The sequence below is a fragment of the Rhinopithecus roxellana genome, chromosome 4 (genome assembly GCF_007565055.1).
Source record: "Rhinopithecus roxellana isolate Shanxi Qingling chromosome 4, ASM756505v1, whole genome shotgun sequence".
NCBI lineage: Eukaryota > Metazoa > Chordata > Mammalia > Primates > Cercopithecidae > Rhinopithecus > Rhinopithecus roxellana.
In genome coordinates, this window is record NC_044552.1 from 28,556,562 (window position 1) to 28,577,533 (window position 20,972).

General features: G+C 42.5%; 1 protein-coding gene across 7 annotated transcripts in view; it reads left to right on the plus strand.

Moving 5' to 3' along the window:
• ANKS1A (ankyrin repeat and sterile alpha motif domain containing 1A) overlaps positions 1 to 20,972 on the plus strand; it is a 201,027-nt gene that overhangs the window by 83,692 nt on the left and 96,363 nt on the right. For 5 of the 7 annotated variants that reach the window (XM_010389619.2, XM_010389618.2, XM_010389620.2 and 2 more), the window contains 7 exons: positions 2,046 to 2,108; positions 9,948 to 10,244; positions 11,014 to 11,089; positions 11,375 to 11,476; positions 11,578 to 11,679; positions 13,332 to 13,528; positions 17,815 to 17,907. In XM_010389619.2, coding sequence (XP_010387921.1) covers positions 2,046 to 2,108; positions 9,948 to 10,244; positions 11,014 to 11,089; positions 11,375 to 11,476; positions 11,578 to 11,679; positions 13,332 to 13,528; positions 17,815 to 17,907 — 930 coding nt within the window. The remainder of the gene's footprint in view (positions 1 to 2,045; positions 2,109 to 9,947; positions 10,245 to 11,013; positions 11,090 to 11,374; positions 11,477 to 11,577; positions 11,680 to 13,331; positions 13,529 to 17,814; positions 17,908 to 20,972) is intronic. The other 2 variants (XM_010389623.2, XM_010389622.2) reach the window with 1 other exon arrangement.

A 20,972-nucleotide genomic window follows, 5' to 3' on the forward strand; every position in this document is an offset into this window, starting at 1 on the left:
GTTCCACATGTGCAGATTTACCAACCATGGATGGAAACCTGTGGATATGAAGGGCCAACCGTATTCACTTTATGTGCAAAATTGGAAATAATGCAAATGCTACAAAATTGCATGGAGTCAGTTTCAAGCTGGTGAGCTTAATTAACTGTAGGCCAGTTGTGATGCCTCATGCCTGTAATCCCAGCACTTTGGAAGGCTGAGGCAGGAGAATTGCTTGAGGCCAGGAGGCCAGGAGTTTGAGACCAGCCTGAGCAACACAGTGAAGCGCCCCCATCTCCCCGATCCCATCTCAATAAAAAATTTAAAAAAAAAGAAAAAAAAAAGGCTAGATGTGGTGGCACACACCTGTAGTCCCAGCTACTCAGGAGGCTGAGACGGGGGCAGGGAATCACTTAAGCCCAGGAGTTTGAGGGTGCAGTGAGCCATGATTATGTCACTGCACTGCAGCCTGGGTGACAGAGTGAGACCCTGTCTCAAAAATAAATTGTGTTTATGCCTTTGACATGGCAGTGTAACTTTCCCAGTGTTTGTCAGTACTGTGTAAACCATGCTGTTGTTTTACCTACATCAGAACTTGCAGCAGTAGAAGTACTCATGCTAGTGCCAAAAAGTGAACTCACAAATCAAAAACGTGTGAGTGGAGGGCAGAGGTGACTCAGTGGAATGAAGATCATCTCCATGATGTCCTCCAAATGAGCATGCTTTGAAAAAGCAGAGATGATTCTTAGAAAATGAAAAAGGCAGGATTTGAGCAAAAATAACCTTATAATGGCCATGGATTTAGTGACTCTGAGAATATACTTCCTCTTCTTTACATTTATATCTTTGGAAAAAATTGCACTTGGATTATGCAAGTTTTAAACAAGCCTCTTACAAACACAACTTGCTGTTATTTGAGTTGGAGGTTGTGTGCCAGTTTGAGAGGAGACGGGCATTCCTTACATGATAAGCCGTTCTCCCCTTTCCTCTCTCTGCTCTGAACTGAAGTAGATACTCTTCTCAGTTCCTTGAAGGAGGGAGATGTTGATGTTTCTCAGTAAGCTTAGGGACTGTTTTTCTAATGACGTTGCCGAGAGGGGATTGTTAAATTACCTGTAGGATTAGATCAAGGTTTTCCCTCAAAAAATGGGAAATTATCCTGGCGAGTCCATCTGTCAGGAGACTCATGCAGTTCTTAGTTAGCTGTTAAGAGCATGACTTTGATTCTGAGAAGGGCAGCTTCATTCTGAGACATGAGAAAATTAATGTAGTGCTCCCAAATCTCTTTGATTTGGAGATGGTGTGTATATAACTGTTAATCAGCCTTCCTTTCCCCTTTTGGGCTGTATTTTTTGGGTAGGTGAGCAACAGACATTTGAAATCATCAATGAGGATGTTTGTTTATAACATTTGGGAATGAAAAGTATCTATTTAGAATTACCTCTTTAGAATCGAAGTGCAATTTTACTCCTCCTAGCTAAAGTGGTCATGTCTCTTCTCTGGAGGAAATGCATAATGAAGTTTGCTTGTAACTAATATTCTTCAACGTTGGAAAGACTGGTCACCCATTAAAGTCCTTCTCATTTAAGAAATGTTCAGCAACCATTTCTAATCCTCTTTGCTCACTTTTGCCTTGAAACACAGCTGCTTGGATTTTTGAGCTACTTGAGTGTGCTAGCTTAACCTGCTCACAGCTGCCTCCTGCCTGGAGTATCAGTTGATAGGTGGGACCCCAGCCCAGTACTTTGAGTATCTGGTAGGCAGGTGGGTGGGCAGGAGCTGGGCAAGATGTCTGCAGTGGCTTGAAGACTTTAATGGATCTAGCTAGTGGTTACAAGTACTATATGGTTTCATTTTAAAACCATTAATGTGGTTCCAGTAGGATGCTTAGATTAAAGCGGGGTAAGAGTAAGGTGCTCTGGAGGTTGTCTTTCTTATTAACTTCCCTTTGAGGCATCCAGAGGGCAGATTCAAGTTCTAGGGTTGGGTTCCCTCAGGGCTGTGTATTGCTTTGATATATTTCATCCATTTTGTCATCACTTTTTCTTTTCCTCTCCTTTTTGTAGAATGCTCTTGAGATCAAAGAACTCAAAAAGTACGGCCCCTTTGACCCTTATATCAATGCCAAGGTGTGTACTTTGCTGCCAGGAATTCTCTGCATCATTTCTCCAAGCTGTACCTCCTCTTTGGTCCTCTCCGCTTCTACTCTTGTCCACTCAGGCTCCTCCTCATCACGCTGACTGTTGTCTGCTTCAGCCCAACTGCTTTTGGCTTGTCTGGGAATGGGAAAATGCAGCTGCATTGGGTTTTGACTTTATTTTTAAAACCCATACTAATTTGGGAAACGGTGGGTGGTTTTTTCTGGAATATTTGAAATGGCAGGAATGGGGAAATATAAGGGACCATATTACATACTTAATTTACAATTTTGATTCTTAAATTTTTTTAAATGTAGTTAAGAGATGTCAAATTATATTACTTTTTAAATAAGCATAGAAAAAATGATTCAGTTGTACTTCCTGGAATTAAAAAATTATTTTTAGCCTACTTTCTATTTGTCTTTTGAAATGGTATCTGATTTTCAGGTTTCAATAGCTAATGGTGGAGATGTGGAGGAAAGGACAAGCGTGATCCATTTTATTCCTTTAAAAGCGGTTGCATGCCTCTCTCTGATTTCATGGAGTTTGTGCATCTCTGCCTGATGCTTTAAAACCACACCCAGTATCTCCAGCCATTAGCTTCTCTCTGCTTGATCACTCTTGACCCAGGAAGGGTTCTGAAATAGGAAACGATGTTGCAGGACCAAGGTGGGCACCTGCCTTAGTCTCCCTCCCCATGAGGCTGGGACAAAGCGTAGTTTGATGGGCCTGGTGATGAACAGGCCAGGCCTGTCTGCCCCTCAGCCTTTACCACATCTGAGCAGCAGAGCTTGTTCACTGGGTGATGGTGTTAGCCTCTTTCCTTGGTGCTCTCACCTGCTGGTTTTGGTCAAAGATTTTATTCAGATGAAGTTTGCTTTTTGGCAATAGTCTGGAGTGTGCTCGAGACACGGCATTATCCACATTAGCTACCTTTTCCTTGCTCTGGAAACAGCTGCCTTGGGGAAGCGAAACATAAGGTACTTCTGTATGTTTCCAAACACAAGGCAGATATTTCATGCTTTTGAGAAATAGTGATTTCGCAAAGGAAGCCCCCTATGGGCTGGACCTGGGAAGGCCCTGTAGGAGATTTTGTTCAGCTGTTGGGTCTTAATGGTAGAGAAGCAATTTGACCTTAGGTAGTGGAGCACATCAGCTTTGTTTTGGCTTACTCTTTCTTACCTCCTTCCCCTTCCCTTCCCCTTCCCCTTCCCCTTCCCCTTCCCCTTCCCCTTCCCCTTCCCCTTCCCCTTCCCCTTCCCCTTCCCCTTCCCCTTCCCCTTCCCCTTCCCCTTCCCCTTCCCCTTCCCCTTCCCCTTCCCCTTCCCCTTCCCCTTCCCCTTCCCCTTCCCCTTCCCCTTTCCCTTTCCTTTTCCTTTCCTTTCTTTCTTTCTTTCATTTTAGAAAGGGTCTCCCTCTGTTGCCCAGACTGAAGTGCAGTGATTGGCCTGCTCTCTGTATTGTTTTCTAGTCTTCAGAATAGGAAGATACTCTTATCTTAGTTTTTTTGTTTTTTGTTTTGGAAGTAGAGTAGTAGAGTGGAAAACTCGTAAGTCATAGGCTTTCATGTCAGACCAGAATTTAAGTTCTGGGATGCGACTTATTAGTTTTGTTGACTTGAGCAAGTTACTTAATTTCTCTGAACCTCAGTTTCCTCTTTTGTAAAATGCGGCACTGCCATCTACCTTGCTGGATTGTTTTGGAGTTTAAGATAACATATATAAAGTAAAAATATCTGATAACTAGTAATATTTGAGATGCTAATTTTTTAAAGTGTATATAATGTATTTCTGCAAAGGCATTTTTGGAATCTGTTTTTGTTACTAGTGGATGACACTTAATGAAACATTATTCAGTTAGTCTATTCAGAGTTTTCTTTTATGGGGAGGAAACTTGAAGTGATTGTTTTCCCAACAGTGGTTAGTGTAGTGAGCTTATAAAGCTTTGATAAAGGGTAAGACTTTGATTCTTGAAAGTACATTTTCCTATCCTTTAATTTTGCACATATAAAATAAAATTAGTTTAAATGTAGTAAGAACATACTTCTTTCTTTGGAAATAATTCCCTTAGCCTCTACCCTGAAAGGCTAATTGTTGCAAACCACATTAAGAGTAAAGCTGAGGCCGGATGCTGAGATTACAGCTGTCATCCCAGCACTTTGGGAGGCTGAGGCTGGCGGATCACCTGAGGTGAGGGGTTCAAGACCAGCCTGGCCAACATGGCGGAACCCCATCTCCACTAAAAATACAAAAATTAACTGCATGTGGTGGCGTGTGCCTATAGTCCCAGCTACTTGGGAGACCGAGGCAGGAGAATCGCTTGAACCCAGGAAGCAGAGGTTGCAGTGAGCCGAGATCGTGCCACTACACTCCAGCCTGGGCAACAGAGTGAGACTCAAAAAAAAAAAAAAAAATGTAAAGGTGGCCAGTGTAGTGGCTCACACTTGTAATCCCAGAATTTGGGAGGCCGAGGCTGAAGATTGCTTGAGCCCAGGAATTTGGGACCAACCTGGACAACATAATGAGATCCCATCTCTAGAAAAAAATAAAAAATTAGCCAGCCATAGTGGTACATGCCTGTATCCCAAATTCTTGGGAGGCTGAGGTGGGAGGATCATTTGAGCCCAGGAGGTCGAGGCTGCAGTGAGCAGTGATCACTGTCTCCTGGGCAACAGAGTGAGACCCTGTCTACTGCAGTGAGCAGTGATCACTGTCTCCTGGGCAACAGAGTGAGACCCTGTCTCAAAAATAATAATAATAGAAGAAGAAGAAGAAGAGAGAGAGAGACAGAGAGGTAAGCTGTTTGGGTTGTGCTGAGTATGCAAACCCTTCTTGAGCTAATTCAAATCTCACCTCCCTTGACTGGGCATGGTGACTCACCCCTGTAACCCCAGCACTTTGGGAGGCTGAGGCCGGTGGATTACTTGAGGTCAGGAGTTCGAGACCAGCCTAGCCAACATGGTGAAACCCCATGACTACTAAAATTATAAAAATTAGCCAGGCGTGGTGGCACATGCCTGTAATCCCAGGCACTCAGGAGACTGAGGCGGGAGAATGACTTGAACCTGGGAAGCAGAAGTTGCAGTGAGCCAAGGTTACGCCAGTGCACTCCAGCCTGGATGACAGAGAAGACTCCGTCTAAAAGAAACAAAAAAAACAAAAACTGATCTCCTTAGGTTTTATCCTGATTCAGTGGATTTTTATAGATCTGTCTTATGTCTAGGAATTGTTTTCTTAAAGTACTTTTGAGTGCTAAGTTCTGTCAGGCATCTGTACAAATTAAGAAGTCTCAGATGGCTTGTTTTGGGAGCAGAAGTAGTTTTTAGGAGCTTTCATGTTCTTCTTTGACATTTGGCGCCTTTTTCAACAAGTCGGTTTAAACCAGCCAAATGAAAATTGCTATTTTCCCCCTCTTAACAATTCTTCCTTAGTCTGAGTATCGTAAAATGAGCAACAATCAAATTAATATTAGGGCACATCTATTTTTTTTGTACATTTAAAATTATTTCACAGTCTTAGAACGGAAAAGGACTTGGAATTTTATCTAGACCAATTGCCTCCAAATGTAATCAACCTTTCTGGTTGCATTAGAATCACCTGGCAAGCTTCTAAAAAACTTTTCATTTAAAAAGAAAAAAAAATTCTAACTTGAAGTTGTAAGAATAATGCCATGAACTATAGTACACTCTTCTTGATACTCCAGTGTTAACATTTTGCTACCTTTCCTCTTTTTCTGTGTGTGTGTGTGTGTGTGTGTGTGTGTGTGTGCATTAATTGTTGTCACTGATGAAATATTTGATATTAAGTCATGGACATTATGATCCTTTAATCCTAAACACTTCCGTTTTGGTATTAGTTGTTTGACTTAAATCTCCTAAGAACAAGGACATTCACTTATAAAGCCACAATACATTTATCACATTTGAAAAATTCAATCTTGATACAATACCATTATCTAATATAGAATCTATGTTCAAATTTTACCAGTTGTCTCAAAGATGCCCTTTAGAGCAATTTTTTTTATGATCGAGAATCCAGCCCAGGAGCATACATATTAATAGTATGGAACAGTTCCTTGGCCTTTCTTAGCCTTTCATGACTTGGATGGTTTTTAAGAGCACAGGGCAGTTGTTTTGTATACTGTCTTTCAGTTTAGCTTTGTTTGATATTTCCTCATTATTAGATTCTGGGTGTACATTTTTGGCAGGAGCACCACGGAAGTGGTATTATGTCCTTTTTAGTGCCTTGCATCATCAAGGCACATGACATTGGTTTGTCTCATTCTTGATGATTATGATTGATTGCTGAAGTCGGTGCCTACAAATCTGGGGTTGGACCTACTAGTAACATTTTTTTTTTTTTTTTGTTCTCATGTAATTCCAAAATAAAACTGATTTGAAAACCACCAATTTAGGCCAACTTTCCACATAGAGCAGAAATCTTTTTATCATTTGAAAGGTGACCCTCTACCCCTTATTCTAATTATTTGCTTGTTTTCCATAATAACAAACAGAACTCATTACTACTTGGCAGCCTGTTTTTGGATTCTGTTGAGTTTTGGTTTGTTAAGTTTGATTGGCATCTATCTTCCTAAACCTTCCATTTTTTGGGATCAGAGTTCTGCTTTCCAGAACAGTACAGAATAAATCTAACTCTTCTTCCACATGATGGACTTGCTTTCATGCTTCTCCTGTGTCCTCTCAATCTCAGACTTAGTTTTTCCTTTCTTCCTATTATGGTATGTTTTTCTAGGGCCTATACTTCTCTTTTTTTGAGACAGAGTCTTGCTCTGTCGCCCAGGCTGAAGTGCAGTGGTGCAATCTCAGCTCACTGCAAGCTCCACCTCCTGGGGTCATGCCATTCTCCTGCCTCAGCCTCCCGAGTAGCTGGGACTACAGGCGCCTGCCACCACGCCCGGCTAATTTTTTGTATTTTTAGTAGAGGCAGGGTTTCACCATGTTTGCCAGGATGATCTCTATCTCCTGACCTTGTGATCCACCCGCCTTGGTCTCCCAAAGTGCTGGGATTACAGGCATGAGCCACCACACCCAGCCAGAAGTGGGTCTTAAGATGGGTAGGAATGGAGCATTTGTGCAAAAGCATTGGGGAAAATTTGGGCTATTTCCTCTCACTCACTTTTCTCAGTCCAGATTCGCAGTAACAGGATTCTGGGAACCCTGGAGGTATTGTGAACACCTGTAGTGAGATTTGGAAGGTGTGACAGGGAAACATTCCAGATGATCAGGAGTCTGTGCTGCTCCTTAGAATCGTTCCTTTTCTTGTCAGTGTATTAACCAGCACTTAATAAGAGTTTCCTGGGCCTTACCCTCTGAGGTGCTACTTTGGCAAGTGTGAGGTTGGACTTCCTACAGGTTATTTTTAAGCTCCCATGTAATTCCAAAATGAAGCCAGTTTGAGAGTCACTGATAGTTCTTGCCCTGATGATTGTCAGGCTCAAAAAGCCTACAGTAATAAGAGCATATTGTGATGGCTTGTGTCAGTGATGGATGTGATCACCATAGATATAAGAAACTTGGGTATTATAGTTACCAGACCATGTCTGGCATGACTGAAACCTAAGTAAGATGCTCCCTGTACTGTGACTATGAGTGTAACTTTCTGCAGAGATGTATTTTTAACATGAGGCAGGAAATTTGCCAGTAGTGATTATGACCTTGCCTTTAGCAGGGCAGCTTTGTGAGAGCTGCTTTCATTCTGGCAAAGAAGAAATAGAGAAGTTTTTTTTTTTCTTTGCTGGATGGTTTAGACTTTTACAGTTCTTTAGCCCTAATGGCGTACTTTTTATAAAACCAAGGACAATTTATTCTGTTTCTTGGGAGACAACTTGGATCTAAAAGAGACAGTAGTATTTGCTTCAGAGTAAATAGTTTTTCTGGACTGGAGTTTTAATATGAATAAGCTGACTTTCATGGCTCTATCACACTCATCTTGAGATGTACAACCTGGAGAATCCTTTTAAACTTCTTTGGGTTACTACTCTGCCCCAGAATTACTCCATAGAAAGATCCTATGAGTTTTTGTTAATGGTGTTGGTTCATCAAGAGAAAGTGATAATCAACCAGAGAAATGTTGGGTTAAAAAAGAGAGAAACTGAAGGGACAGCTCTAAGTTTGCCTAGGAAACTCATGCCATAGCTTAATAGGAAATAGGCCTTCCAAATGGGTATCCTAAAAGCTTTGTTTGGCACAGGGAGGACCTCAAAGACTTGCTTTCTGCCCAGCGTTTCCCCTTCCTCCAGACTTTTAGGTTACATGGAATTTGCCCCTTAGGGCCCAGTCATATTATAGGAGGCTGTGGCTGGCAGGCTGGCTGTATCCTTTGGTCAGTGAAGGCTGTCGGCACTTTCCCAGCAGCTGCTCTCCTTGAGTTGTGTTTTGAGCTCAGTGCAGCTTCCTCTGCATCCTCTGTTTATTTGTGTGCATTTATCTTTGCATGTGTCCTGCTACTACTTTTTCTGTCCTTATTTCATGTAAAAATTTTTCTTTGCCATCGTCCTCACCTTTTGGGGGCTTGCTCCCAGCAGCTGTGGATCTTTCTGGTATACTTGGTATAGTTGGAAAAAATGATGCAGTCAAATGCCAGATCAAAAGCAGATGGAATTGCATATGCATGTTTGGGTAACTCCTAATCCATTACTTTTAGTGTTATGAATAGAATTAAAGCAATTGCAGAAACATTTACTTTCGACCTTTTGACCACTGAAAGGTGCACAATATTGACTTGACTGACAAAGCCCCTCTTAAGCTTTCTTTCCCAAAAGTAGCAGAAGCCTCCTGGATAAATTTAGGAATCTCAAAATCTTGTGGGAGAATTATTTTCATCAGTGCTTCTCAAAAAGGAGAGGTCATGGGACTTACTTTATTTCTGCTCTAATTAGACATTGTCAGTAGTAAAAGAGCATAATTGGAATGACTAATATTTTGCTTCTGATGGTTGATAAAGCACACAATTCTCCCATTTTATCCCAAATTCTGTCTTTAGTTTGAAACAAAATTGGCATTAGAGGACCGTGGGTTGTGAGCGTGAATTGATAGCAATATTACATCTGAATATTTTGCACCTCTCACACACAACATGCCAGCGTTTGCCTCTTTCTTACATAAGAAGCATCTTCCTGTGCTGGCTGCCATTTTAATGAAGTAGATACTGCATGCGTTGCTTGGTGCAGGCTCCTGGAGTAAGCACAGTGCAGCGTCAGGGTCCCCTATTTCTCTGTGACTAAGCCCGAGTGCCCCCTTTCCCTGGAAATGGCTTTTGGCTGATACCTTGGGCGATTTTTAGTCTGCTCTGTTACTTTCACTGTTGGCTGATTGATTTGCATGCAAGAAGCTATGCAGATGAAAAACTTTTATTAAAAAGCTTATGTGTAAGGTAATGGATGGTTGACAAATCCAGAATCAGAACCAAAGGGTTGAATACATACAAATTGTAAAACCATTTGAAGTTTAAACTGAAATAATAGCAGTGATGATACTGGTATTCATCTTGCCAGGGCTTCTACCAAATGCCTGCCACATTTTCTTGTTCACTCTCCTTACAACCTGGAGACCCTTCCTTCATGGCACACAGGGGATTGCCAGTGTTTAAGAGATGACTTCTTCCTTCTCACAGTCACTGGAGGAAGGTGTCGCTGATTAGACCAGTCAGTCTTGTTTGTGGGGGAATATGCCTGGATTCCAACTTTTATTAGCCCCCAAGTATCGCTGCTATTTTTCTCATTTAAATTTCAGTGGTTTTACGTGTGGTTGTCCTGGTCAGGTGCCCGTCTGCCAGTCACCTTTCTGATGTGATCTGCTTGTTAACTCTTTAGAACAATGACAACGAGACGGCCCTGCATTGTGCAGCACAGTATGGCCACACAGAGGTGGTGAAGGTGCTCTTAGAGGAGCTGACGGACCCCACCATGCGCAACAACAAATTTGAGACCCCTTTGGACCTGGCAGCACTGTACGGGCGACTGGAGGTGGTGAAAATGCTCCTTAATGCACACCCCAACCTCTTGAGCTGCAACACTAAGAAGCACACCCCTCTGCACTTGGCAGCAAGGAATGGCCACAAAGCCGTGGTCCAGGTCCTCCTCGATGCTGGCATGGACAGCAACTACCAGGTAGCGGGGCGGGTGGGGGCTCCTCCAATCTCAAGAGACTCAGTCATTTTGCAGAAGGCACAAGGACCATGCTGCTGGGCTGTGCTCTTTACTTAGCACGTTTCACATCATGTTTCAAATGCTTCCTTTTGCTGACTCATTTTAATGTGACACTTCAAAAACAAATGAACTCCTCAAGCAAGTCTATTATTTTTTTGTTTCTTTTCAGGGGGTAATCTGTAGTCATTAAACCCTGAAAAGATGTGCTTATGGACTGGCTCTCAAAACCAGAAAAGTTTCATTATCTTCCTATCCGTGTGTTCCCACTGCCACCATTTAGCGCCTCCAAAGTCTCATCAGCTTGACATTGCCAGCAAGAAATGCCACATTTCCTTTCTTTGTTAGCCTCTCGCATTCAAATGAATGATTCCTTAGGTTTTGTGTTGACCAAACCACATTTGAAGTGAAGGTGTTTCTCTTGTACTTTTCTTCTCATTACTCCTTCCACCCAGGAAGGTAGAGTTCTGAGGCATTTCACCAGTAGATGGCTCTAAGAGTAACTGTTCAGTTATTCACATGTGGCCTGCTGGTGGCACAGACATGGCCTTGGTATATGGGCCACAATCATGGTTTTAGAATCCACACAAGAAAAGCTGGAAAGATAATGACAGAGGGCTTTGTGTGGTTTGTTTTATTTTGTGTCCTTTCTTGTCTGTGTCCCCTTTGTCATGTGAAGCCGCACCAAACTGTTCTGATGACATCCTGCTCTGCGCTCTTGTTTGCTTTCCAGACGGAGATGGGCAGTGCTTTGCATGAGGCTGCTTTGTTTGGCAAGACCGATGTGGTGCAAATCCTGCTGGCCGCAGGTGAGAGGTCGGCAGCGCTCTTGTCTACACAGCATGCCAGGGTTGGGATTGTTTCCCCCTTCATCCCCTAGGGGGAGTTTTGCTGGCCGTGTTTGAACTCAATGTACGTGTATCTCCACTGGTTGAGTACAAGTGTGTAAACTATTCTTGAATAGCTGGATTAAATAGCTTTGGATGAAAAATGTTGGCCATACTGCTGACAGCCTTAAATTTCCTAAAATTTGACCTCTTGAAGGCTGGCTTGAAAACGCTTACTCCCCTGGTCCACCTGGTGTGCCTTTCTAGGAATTGACGTCAACATAAAAGATAACCGTGGACTGACTGCCCTAGACACTGTTCGGGAACTGCCTTCTCAAAAGAGCCAGCAGATAGCAGCATTAATTGAAGGTATCCTCCTTTCTCCCTGTCTGGGTGACCAGGGGACACACGAATTGAACCAAGGCATTTGTATTTGGTGCAGCAGTTTTTTTTTAAATCTTGCCATGTAGATCACATGACTGGAAAAAGAAGTGCAAAAGAAGTAGATAAGACCCCCCCACCCCAGCCACCTCCCATCTCCAGTATGGACTCTGTATCACAGAAGTCTCAGGGTAAGGCAACTCTCCCCTGTCAGTAAAGGGGTGCTCAGCTTGGAAAGAGATGAACATTCATGGGCAGAATGGAAAAATCTTAATTTAAATAATACTTTTGGGGGGTTGTGAGTACTTAGTAAGTTTATATTCAGTTCATTTTTTGCCAACTACTATATGAAGTTTTATTCGACATAGTTTATGCTTTTGACTGTGGGCCTCTTCTTTCCTACTTTATTTTAGCCTCTACTTTTCCAGTTGGCTCTATGAGATCTATTCAGGGATGTGTAGTAGGGAGGATCATCTCAAGATGAACTCAAGTATCAGTGAAACCTTCTTTTTCTAACACATAATCACAATGTAGTGCCTTGTGCATAGTTGACTAGTAATAATTTCTTTTTTTTTTTTTTTTTTTTTTCTGAGACAGAGTCTCACTCTGTCGCCCAGGCTGGAGTGCAGTGGCGCGATCTCAGCTCACTGCAACCTCTGCCTCCTGGGTTCAAGTGATTCTCCTGCCTCAGCCTCCTGAGTAGCTGGGATTATGGGCACCTACCACTATGCCCAGCTAATTTTTTTGCATTTTGAGTAGAGACAGGGTTTCACCGTGTTGGCCAGGCTGGTCTTGAACTCCTGACCTCGTGATTTGTCTGCCTCAACTTCCCAAAGTGCTGGGATTACAGGCATGAGCCACTGTGCCTGGCCAATATTTAATGAGTATCATCTGATTGGTAGGTGGGTACATGGCAGATTTTGATAATATAACATATGAGCAACAAATGTGGTCTGGATGGGAGCTTAGGGAGTCCAGCCTAACTGTCAGTAGTCAGGATCCACCTTTTCAGATGCATTTAGCAAACTTTTGGGTCCTTAATATGATGAATACAAAGATAGAATAAAGACTGATACCTTTCCCCAAATATAGATCACAATAAAGAAGGCTAGAAAAACAGAACAAAGCTAAAAGTGAAAAAAGGGAAAGGGATTTCCCAGAGGGGTGTAGGGAGATAAGCGCTAAAGGGTGCCCAGCTCTCTGTACTGTGGAGTCCTTGTCTTCCTCCCACATGCACTCTTTTTCTTGACTTCATAATCTGCTAGTAAGGGGATTAGTAGTTCACTAACCTCTTCAAGGATTTTACATTTATAGTTTTGATTATTTACAGGCAACCCAGAGTTGCCTGGGCTCTAACAGTTGGTAACTTTGCAGAGTCACACGTTTGGATTGCAGGTGCTCCGAGGCTGATAATTATCTAACAGGCCAGGCTAAGAGCTCAGAAAGCCTTTGCCATCCTCTATTTTGTTTGAGCATGTGGAGGCTTTTATTAAAGAATGTAAAGGGTAACTTAAGTTTTTCAGTTACACCTTGCTATATTTTATGGGTTAATGTCATTATGGTATTGAGGTATTTTGGGACTTTATAAAGGTCTTGGGAGTATCCCTTATAGATGTCAATGGTTTTTCATACTGAATTAGGGAAAAATCTGTTTAGATCTCAGGGCATAAAGAACAGCTGAAACTATACGTATTCTTGTCCATGGAACAAAGTAATCATTTTCTTGCTCTGAGTTAGTGTTTGTGAGCGCGGGTAACTAAAGAGGCTTTGGGTTGCTGCACTGGTTGGAACCTGAGATTCAGATCCCCTTTAGTGACTCTCTTGCCCTCCATCATCCTCTCAGGTGACGTGGAGAAAGCAGTGACTGAACTGATTGTCGATTTTGACACAAATGCTGAAGAAGAGGGTCCCTACGAAGCTCTATATAATGCTGTCTCCTGCCATTCGTTGGACAGCATGGCCAGCGGGCGATCGTCTGACCGAGACTCCACGAACAAGGAGGCTGAGGCAGCAGGAGTGAAACCTGCTGGAGTGAGGCCTGTATGTGACCCAGGGCCTGCACCTCCTGGGGGCTGTGTTGGCAGGCTGGCCCGTGAGGTGATGGGGCACAGGGAAAGGAAGTATGATCCCTGGTGCCAGCTCATGTTTCCGAGGCCTGGAGCCCACTTGTTCTCCTCTTCTTCTTGGGGCTCTGCTGGGTCTCTCTTGCTGAGTGTACTAAAACTATACAGATCACACTGAGGTAGAGTTTTATTTTTTCCAATTTAATTTTCAGTATAACCAGCTTGCATCTTTACGTGACTTCATTGGCCTTAGAGCGAATTAAAACATTTTATTTCTATTTAGCCTTAGTGTTGCTTCTGTCTTTGGAATATTTGCTGTATATTGTCTGTTTTCTCTCTGAAAAGCAGAAACTTATGGTGAAAGAAGCTCACTGACATGAGTTCCTATCTGTCCTGAGCATATGCTCACCATCCACTTACCCTGAAAGGATTCTCCATTTGGAGAATCTAACAGGCCAGGTTCTAATTTGGGCAGGTTCTAGATTCAGCAGTGTTGTAGCAGGGCTTAACGTATTTATTAGTATGTGACATTTCTATTTTATCTAATTATAATGCCTCCAGCCATTGAGATAATAGGATGAGAACAACTCTGAATTTTCCCTTCTCAAGGTCCACTTTCCCATCTTTCTGTTTCTTTCTCTAGTACAGATGCTCCTTGACTTACGATGGGATTATATCCTGATAAAACCATCGTAAGTTGAAAATCTCATAAGTCAAAAACACAGGTAATACACCTACCAAACACCATAGCTCAGCCTAGCCTAGGTTAAATGTGCTCAGAATACTTACATGAGCCTACAATTGGGCAAAAATCATTTAACACAAAGGCTGTTTTATAATAAAGTGTTGAATAGCTTATGTCATTTATTGAATACTGCACTGAAAGCGAAAAACAGAATGGTTGTGTGAGTACTTGGAAGGACAGTTTCTACTGAATGCGTATTGCTTTCCCTCGATGATAAGGTTGGAACATTGTATCATCGCAGGTCAGACAGTCTGTACCTGCTTTTACTTCTAGTCTTGTACATTGTTCCTGAGATAGCTTACCCCTGGCTTCTCCCCTAGGGTTATGTTGGGAGTGTAGGCCTGAATACACTGGTCCCACTGACCTTCCTGCACTCCAGGCACAACAATTTCAGGTTTTGAGCACTGCCCATTAGCTAAACTGACCATTGCTTTAATGAGATCCTAGTGCTAAGCCCATCTAGAGACATATTTTCAGGCCTATGTTATTTCTTCCTGTTGGAGGGGCTGGCCTTTCCCTTTTGGTCTGAATCTGGCTTGTGACCATTTTAATGATCTTTTGGCTGCAGGTAACTCTTGTTTCTTGCAGGTGTGCCTTGGGAATGGCCTTATGATTCTTAGAATGCTCTTTTTCGTTAGACTCCTTGCTGTGCCCTGAAACAGCATTTTAGTATGGATCTTGGAAAGGCCCGCAGTCTAGTGGTAGTCCACCAGAGTGGGTGTTATCAAGGACTGTGACAAAACTCCTTGTGAGTGGTGAAAGCAAGTACATGTGCCGAGCACCACCAGTATAGCGCTTCTATAGACAGCTAGTTTTTTCACTTATTTTGCTTTTAGGCACAACTGAAGAAAGAAAATCCAGGTTTGGAGGGAGGTGGTGTTTTAATTGGTACTTATAGGTGATGCCCATTAGGGGGCGCTGGAGTCTTTGCAAGAAGCCGCTCAGGGTTACTGAAGAAAGCTGAGAATGAGTTCCTGTGATTGATTTCCACTGGTCTCTTTGTTCCCTCCTGCTCTCCTGGTTGCCTCCTGCTCTCCCCCCTGTGGTCCTAAGCAGAAATGGGTGGATGCTTTGCCATTTTTACTTGTGTATGTTGTGGCTGTGCTGTCTTCCGGGCCCTTGGTAATTAACTATGGCAAAGGGCCTGTTTACCTCTTGGTAAGCACAATGAATGGTATGTGTAAATCACCACTGTACTTCTAGGCCCTACTCCAAAGTTTTCACCTTAGAAAGAAAGAGACACAGGTATTTCTGTTTCCTTCCCGTGTCCCTGGTGGTTGTTTCTTCCACAAAAGGCTTCCATATTGTTCTTCCTAGGCCTTTTTAGCATTAGGAAGGCTTCTAGGATGAGTTCTTTTTGTTGTTGTGTTTCCTTTTTGTTTTTTCCCCTCAGTTACTTGGTGTCCCAAGGTTAGTTAACTGGTGATGGATACAGGCCTGCTCCTTTTGCTGTTCCCTTCCTTAAAAGGTGACAGTGGGACCAGGTTCCTGCACTTCTGGAGCAAAGAAGGGTGGGGAAAGTGGGACTTAGTGGGACATCTGATATAAATAGCTTTGTTTGGCTTGAACATACAGACTTGTTTTGAAGTCATTGCCATTGGGCATCCATCTGGTTCCAGGGTCTATGTGAATGACCGACTTATCAAGATAGAATACTGAGCAGTGAAGCCTATTTTAAGAGAGAGATTATGGATGCCAAAATGCTAATGCGGGTAGCTCCTAAAACATGAGAAACATCTTTCCATGCAGATTTTGCTTGGGCTCTCGCATAACTCAGCATTCTCTGCTTTGACTTTCTGAAATACCCCTGTTTTAACAACACAGTAAACAAACCTACAAGCCAGGGAATGAGCCTGCAGGACAGCTCTGGTTTTGGGTCCCCCACTCCCTTTAGTAGGAACACTGATTGTCAAGCATGACCAGGGCTTTGGAATATAAACAGTGCTAAAGGCCCTGCCTGTACAATGGTAAATATCTCTTCAGCTTTCAGTTTTCCTTCATCAGGATCGTCCTGTGTATTCCTGAAATTGTTTACCCATGATCTAACTTATCCTGTGTCACCTCTTCAGTGACTTTCTTATTCTAGAGCAGGGGTTGGCAAACTACAGTCCACAGGTGTCTGTTTTTGTAAATAAAGTTTTATTGGAGCACAGCCACACTCGTTCATTTACATATCATCTGTGGCTACTTTTGCATTATAATGCCAGAGTTGACTGCAAAGCCTAAAATATTCACTATATGGCCCTTAAAGAAAAAGCTTCTTTTCCTTTTAAAAATGGGTTTAGATGGGCTGGGCACAGTGGCTCACGCCTGTAATCCCAGCACTTTGGGAGGCCAAGGCGAGCGGGCAGATCACGAGGTCAGGAAATCAAGACCATGCTGGGTAACACAGTGAAACCCTGTCTGTACTAAAAATACAAAAAACTAGCTGGGCGTGGTGGCCAGCGCCTGTAGTCCCAGCTACTCGGGAGGCTAAGGCAGGAGAATGGCGTGAACCCAGAGGCGGAGCTTGCAGTGAGCCGAGATAGCGCCACTGCACTCCAGCCTGGGCAACAGAGTGAGACTCCGTCTCAAAAGGAAAACAATTTTTTTAAATGGGTTTAGATGAAATAGAGTTTCATATAATACTTATATTGAAGGAGGCAACCAAGGATAAGAGAACAGTTTGAGCTTTTTGCTAATAAATGGGAATAGACCAGTATCAGAGCATTAACGTTTCAACAGGAATTAACGTTTTTATCCTTGATTACTTTCCTCATTACTTCCTCAATAACTTTGATTCTTTTTTTTTTTTTTTTTTTTTGAGACAGAGTCTCGTTCTGTTGCCCAAACTGGAGTGCAGTGGCCGGATCTTGGCTCACTGCAAGCTCCGCCTCCCGGGTTCACACCGTTCTCCTGCCTCAGCCTCCCGAGTAGCGGGGACTACAGGCGCCCGCCACCACGCCCAGCTAGTTTTTTGTATTTTTTAGCAGAGATGGGGTTTCACCAGGTTAGCCAGGATGGTCTCGATCTCCTGACCTCGTGATCCGCCCGTCTCGGCCTCCCAAAGTGCTGGGATTACAGGCTTGAGCCACCGCGCCCGGCCAACTTTGATTCTTTAGAACAAATTTCACAGGTTGATTTCTTTTGATCCAGTGTTTCCTCTTTCTAGAGTAGACTGAAAAGTGAGCCACTGATTTTCCTAAGGTAAAGTTTTATGTATCAGTATTATGAAGGACATTTTCTAACAAGGCAGTTATGTGTTTTCAGTACTGGCATTTCTCACTGTGGTCTAGGATATGAAAGAGGTGTTTATGATCTCTGCCACAGACTTCGAAAACTGTAAAGCATGCTAATTGAATTGTGTATGTGTGCACAGAGTTCTCCATCTGTTCAGAGACTAAATCTTGACTTTAGTGTCTCAAGGGAGTTCCGTACATTATTCTTTTTCATTTCCAAGGGCTAAGATGAGGGCAAACCAAAAAATTAGATACTTGATAAAAGAGATAGCAAAATATTTATTTTTTTCTCTTCTTCAGAGGGAACGTCCACCACCTCCGGCAAAACCACCGCCGGATGAAGAGGAAGAAGACCGCATTCATAAGAAGTATTTTCCCTTGACAGCTTCTGAGGTAGAGGGTTGTGGGTTTATTCCCATTGCTGAAATTTGAGTTTGTTGAAAAGGGCATCGATGTGTACTTTAAAAGACTTTGCTTTCTCATCTCATCAACTCTTTGGATTATAAATTTGTATTATGTGTACTAGTAATCTGGAATAAGACCTTTCAAACTCACAAAGAATTTTAATATAGCGCTCGCATACCATACCATATGGAAAGTAAAATGTACATTTTCTCCTGGCTCCAATAAGCTGAACAGTCTCACTTTTTGCTTTTAAGCCTCTTGTCTTTTGATACAAGATGTAGAGCTTCCCTTTAATCACTGTTCCCTAGACTGTGCCTCATTAGCAAGCTTTAGCGCTTCTGCCCCAAACATCTTATTCCTGTTTTTGTATTTTTTCCTGTTCATTTCACATGAAGACTCTACACCAGGACAAACATGAATTGAGCCATGAAGACTCAATTAGAAAAGACATAGGAATTATGTGGGGTGGCCAGGGCTGGAAGATCCAAGAAGTTTATTTGAAAAGAGTAGTCTACCCTTTTGAAAAGGAAATGTTATCATGAGGCAAATAACTCAATCACTTAGAAGTGTGAAAAAGGCCGGGCGCGGTGGCTCAAGCCTGTAATCCCAGCACTTTGGGAGGCCGAGACGGGCGGATCACGAGGTCAGGAGATCGAGACCATCCTGGCTAACACGGTGAAACCCCGTCTCTACTAAAAACTACAAAAAACTAGCCGGGCGACGTGGCGGCGCCTGTAGTCCCAGCTACCCGGGAGGCTGAGACAGGAGAATGGCGTGAACCCGGGAGGCGGAGCTTGCAGTGAGCTGAGATCCGGCCACAGCACTCCAGCCTGGGTGACAGAGCAAGACTCCGTCTCAAAAAAAAAAAAAAAAAAAAGAAGTGTGAAAAAATTGTGTTGTCCTTAATCTTTCGTCTTAAAAACGCTCTGCTAACACTTCCTGCCATTAGGAGAATATATCTATGGAATATTTATTGAAAATATTATATAATTTTAATAGTCATTTTGTAGCTCATTCAATGCCCTATTCTCTAATTTAAAAATCAGCTAATATAAAATAGTTAATTACTCTCATCACTTTATCCCTAGAAGTTAGAGTTAATGATTTTTTTACGGTATTGCCACAGACCATGGCAGGTTCTTTTATTCAGTATAAACACATGGAACCAGAGATATGGCTTTAGTTTAACAAAATGTGTAAATACAAGGAAGCCCTTTTATGTAAAAGTCAGTGTTGGAGATAGGGGAAGATTTCTATGCTAGGTACAAATTCTGTCCTTAATTCTTTCCTTGAATTACAAAATGCTTATTATAATGTCTCATCTAAGGGTTTCTAGATTTGCAGCCTGTTATTACCACCTCTGGATAATAACACATTTCTAGTAGATCCAAGTGCATGCAGTAAATCCTTCCATACTTTTATATAAATAGAAGTTTGTCTCATTACCCCCCCCCTTATTTATTTATTTATTTATTTATTTTTTTAACAAGGAGAAGCCTAATAATATGGAGCATATTCAGTTGGGGCTGGGTCTCTGTAAATGCCTTCTGCCCCTCGTTAACAAGGACTTGAGTTAAAATTCATAATGCTTGGGCAAGGCTCTTAAAGAAACACTGGATTATATCCAGAATTTTCTATTCTCCCAAGGTTTTCTAAAGCATACAATGTGGCAGTAACACAGTGTCTAGAAGTGGTGGCTGGAAGAGAGAAGGAGGAATCTTCATATTACTCTCCTAGACGGGAGAGTTTGAGATATATATATACACACACATACACACACACACACACACACACACACACACACACACACACACACACACATATATTTTTTAGACAGAGTCTCACTCTGTCACCCAGGCTGGAGTGCAGTGGCGTGATCTCAGTTGACTGCAAGCTCTGCCTCCTGGGTTCACTCCATTCTCCTGCCTCAGCCTCTCGAGTCGCTGGGACTACAGGCGCCCATCACCACGCCCGGCTAATTTTTTGTATTTTTAGTAGAGATGGGGTTTTACCGTGTTAGCCAGGATGGTCTCGATCTCCTGACCTTGTGATCCGCCTGCCTCGGCCTCCCAAATTGCTGGGATTACAGGCATGAGCCACTGTGCCCGGCTGAGATACATTTTCTGAAACTTGTTTCTGAATAGCCTGGAATTCTGGATCAGTTGGACCAGCATAGTCAGTATTTGGAAGATGGTGAAACACTGAATTTGCTAATTTACTGGTGATTATAGGTACCTGAATATAGAGGTGATATGACCTGCATATGATCCAGGCAGATTTTGTTCATATGTTGTAGTTTGAATGTAGTGTGAATGGTCTTCTTCAAAGTGTACAATTATGTATATTTTTTGGACTCTGTTGTCTTTCACCTTTTTTCCTTATACTGTTAAAGCTTAAATACCCTAGACCCTATCATATCTCAGGAGACACTGACTTCATCAAACTTAGGCTTTTGTCTTTGGCAAGCAATCTGCCCCAATATTTGTATTCCTATTCCTAAGCCTGGTCATTGTCAGATGACTCATAGAAGCCTTTAGGGGAAGCCAGAGTATACCTAGCCGTAGGAGTGCTTATCAGGTTAATGACCTGATCATGAAACTGGCTTATAAACATTAGACACATATACTCACGCACATACACATGCTGTATAGATGTTTTTGCCCATAGAAGGTGCTGCCAGCTGCATCAGGACTGGCTGTAGTCTTCTCTGTGCTCAGATGTGCTAAGTATTCATGGAAGCTGCAGCTGCTGGAGTAGCTCTTCCCAGAAGGCTCCCAACCCCAACTGGACATTCCATTGGTCACAGTTAGGTGGTGACTGCTCATAGCTTTGCTCTGCAGCAGAAATGTTGCTTTCCACATAGCAAAAAAAAATGTATATATTATATATGTATATATATGTGTATACGTGTGTGTGTGTGTGTGTGTGTGTATTTGGCTTTGATTTATTGCCAGTCCTGGAGGAAAGGAAAAAAAAAGATTAAGGAGTAATTTAGTAAAGAGCAGAATCCTTTCTGTTGAAAATCAGTTATTGCCATATTGACTATGACATAG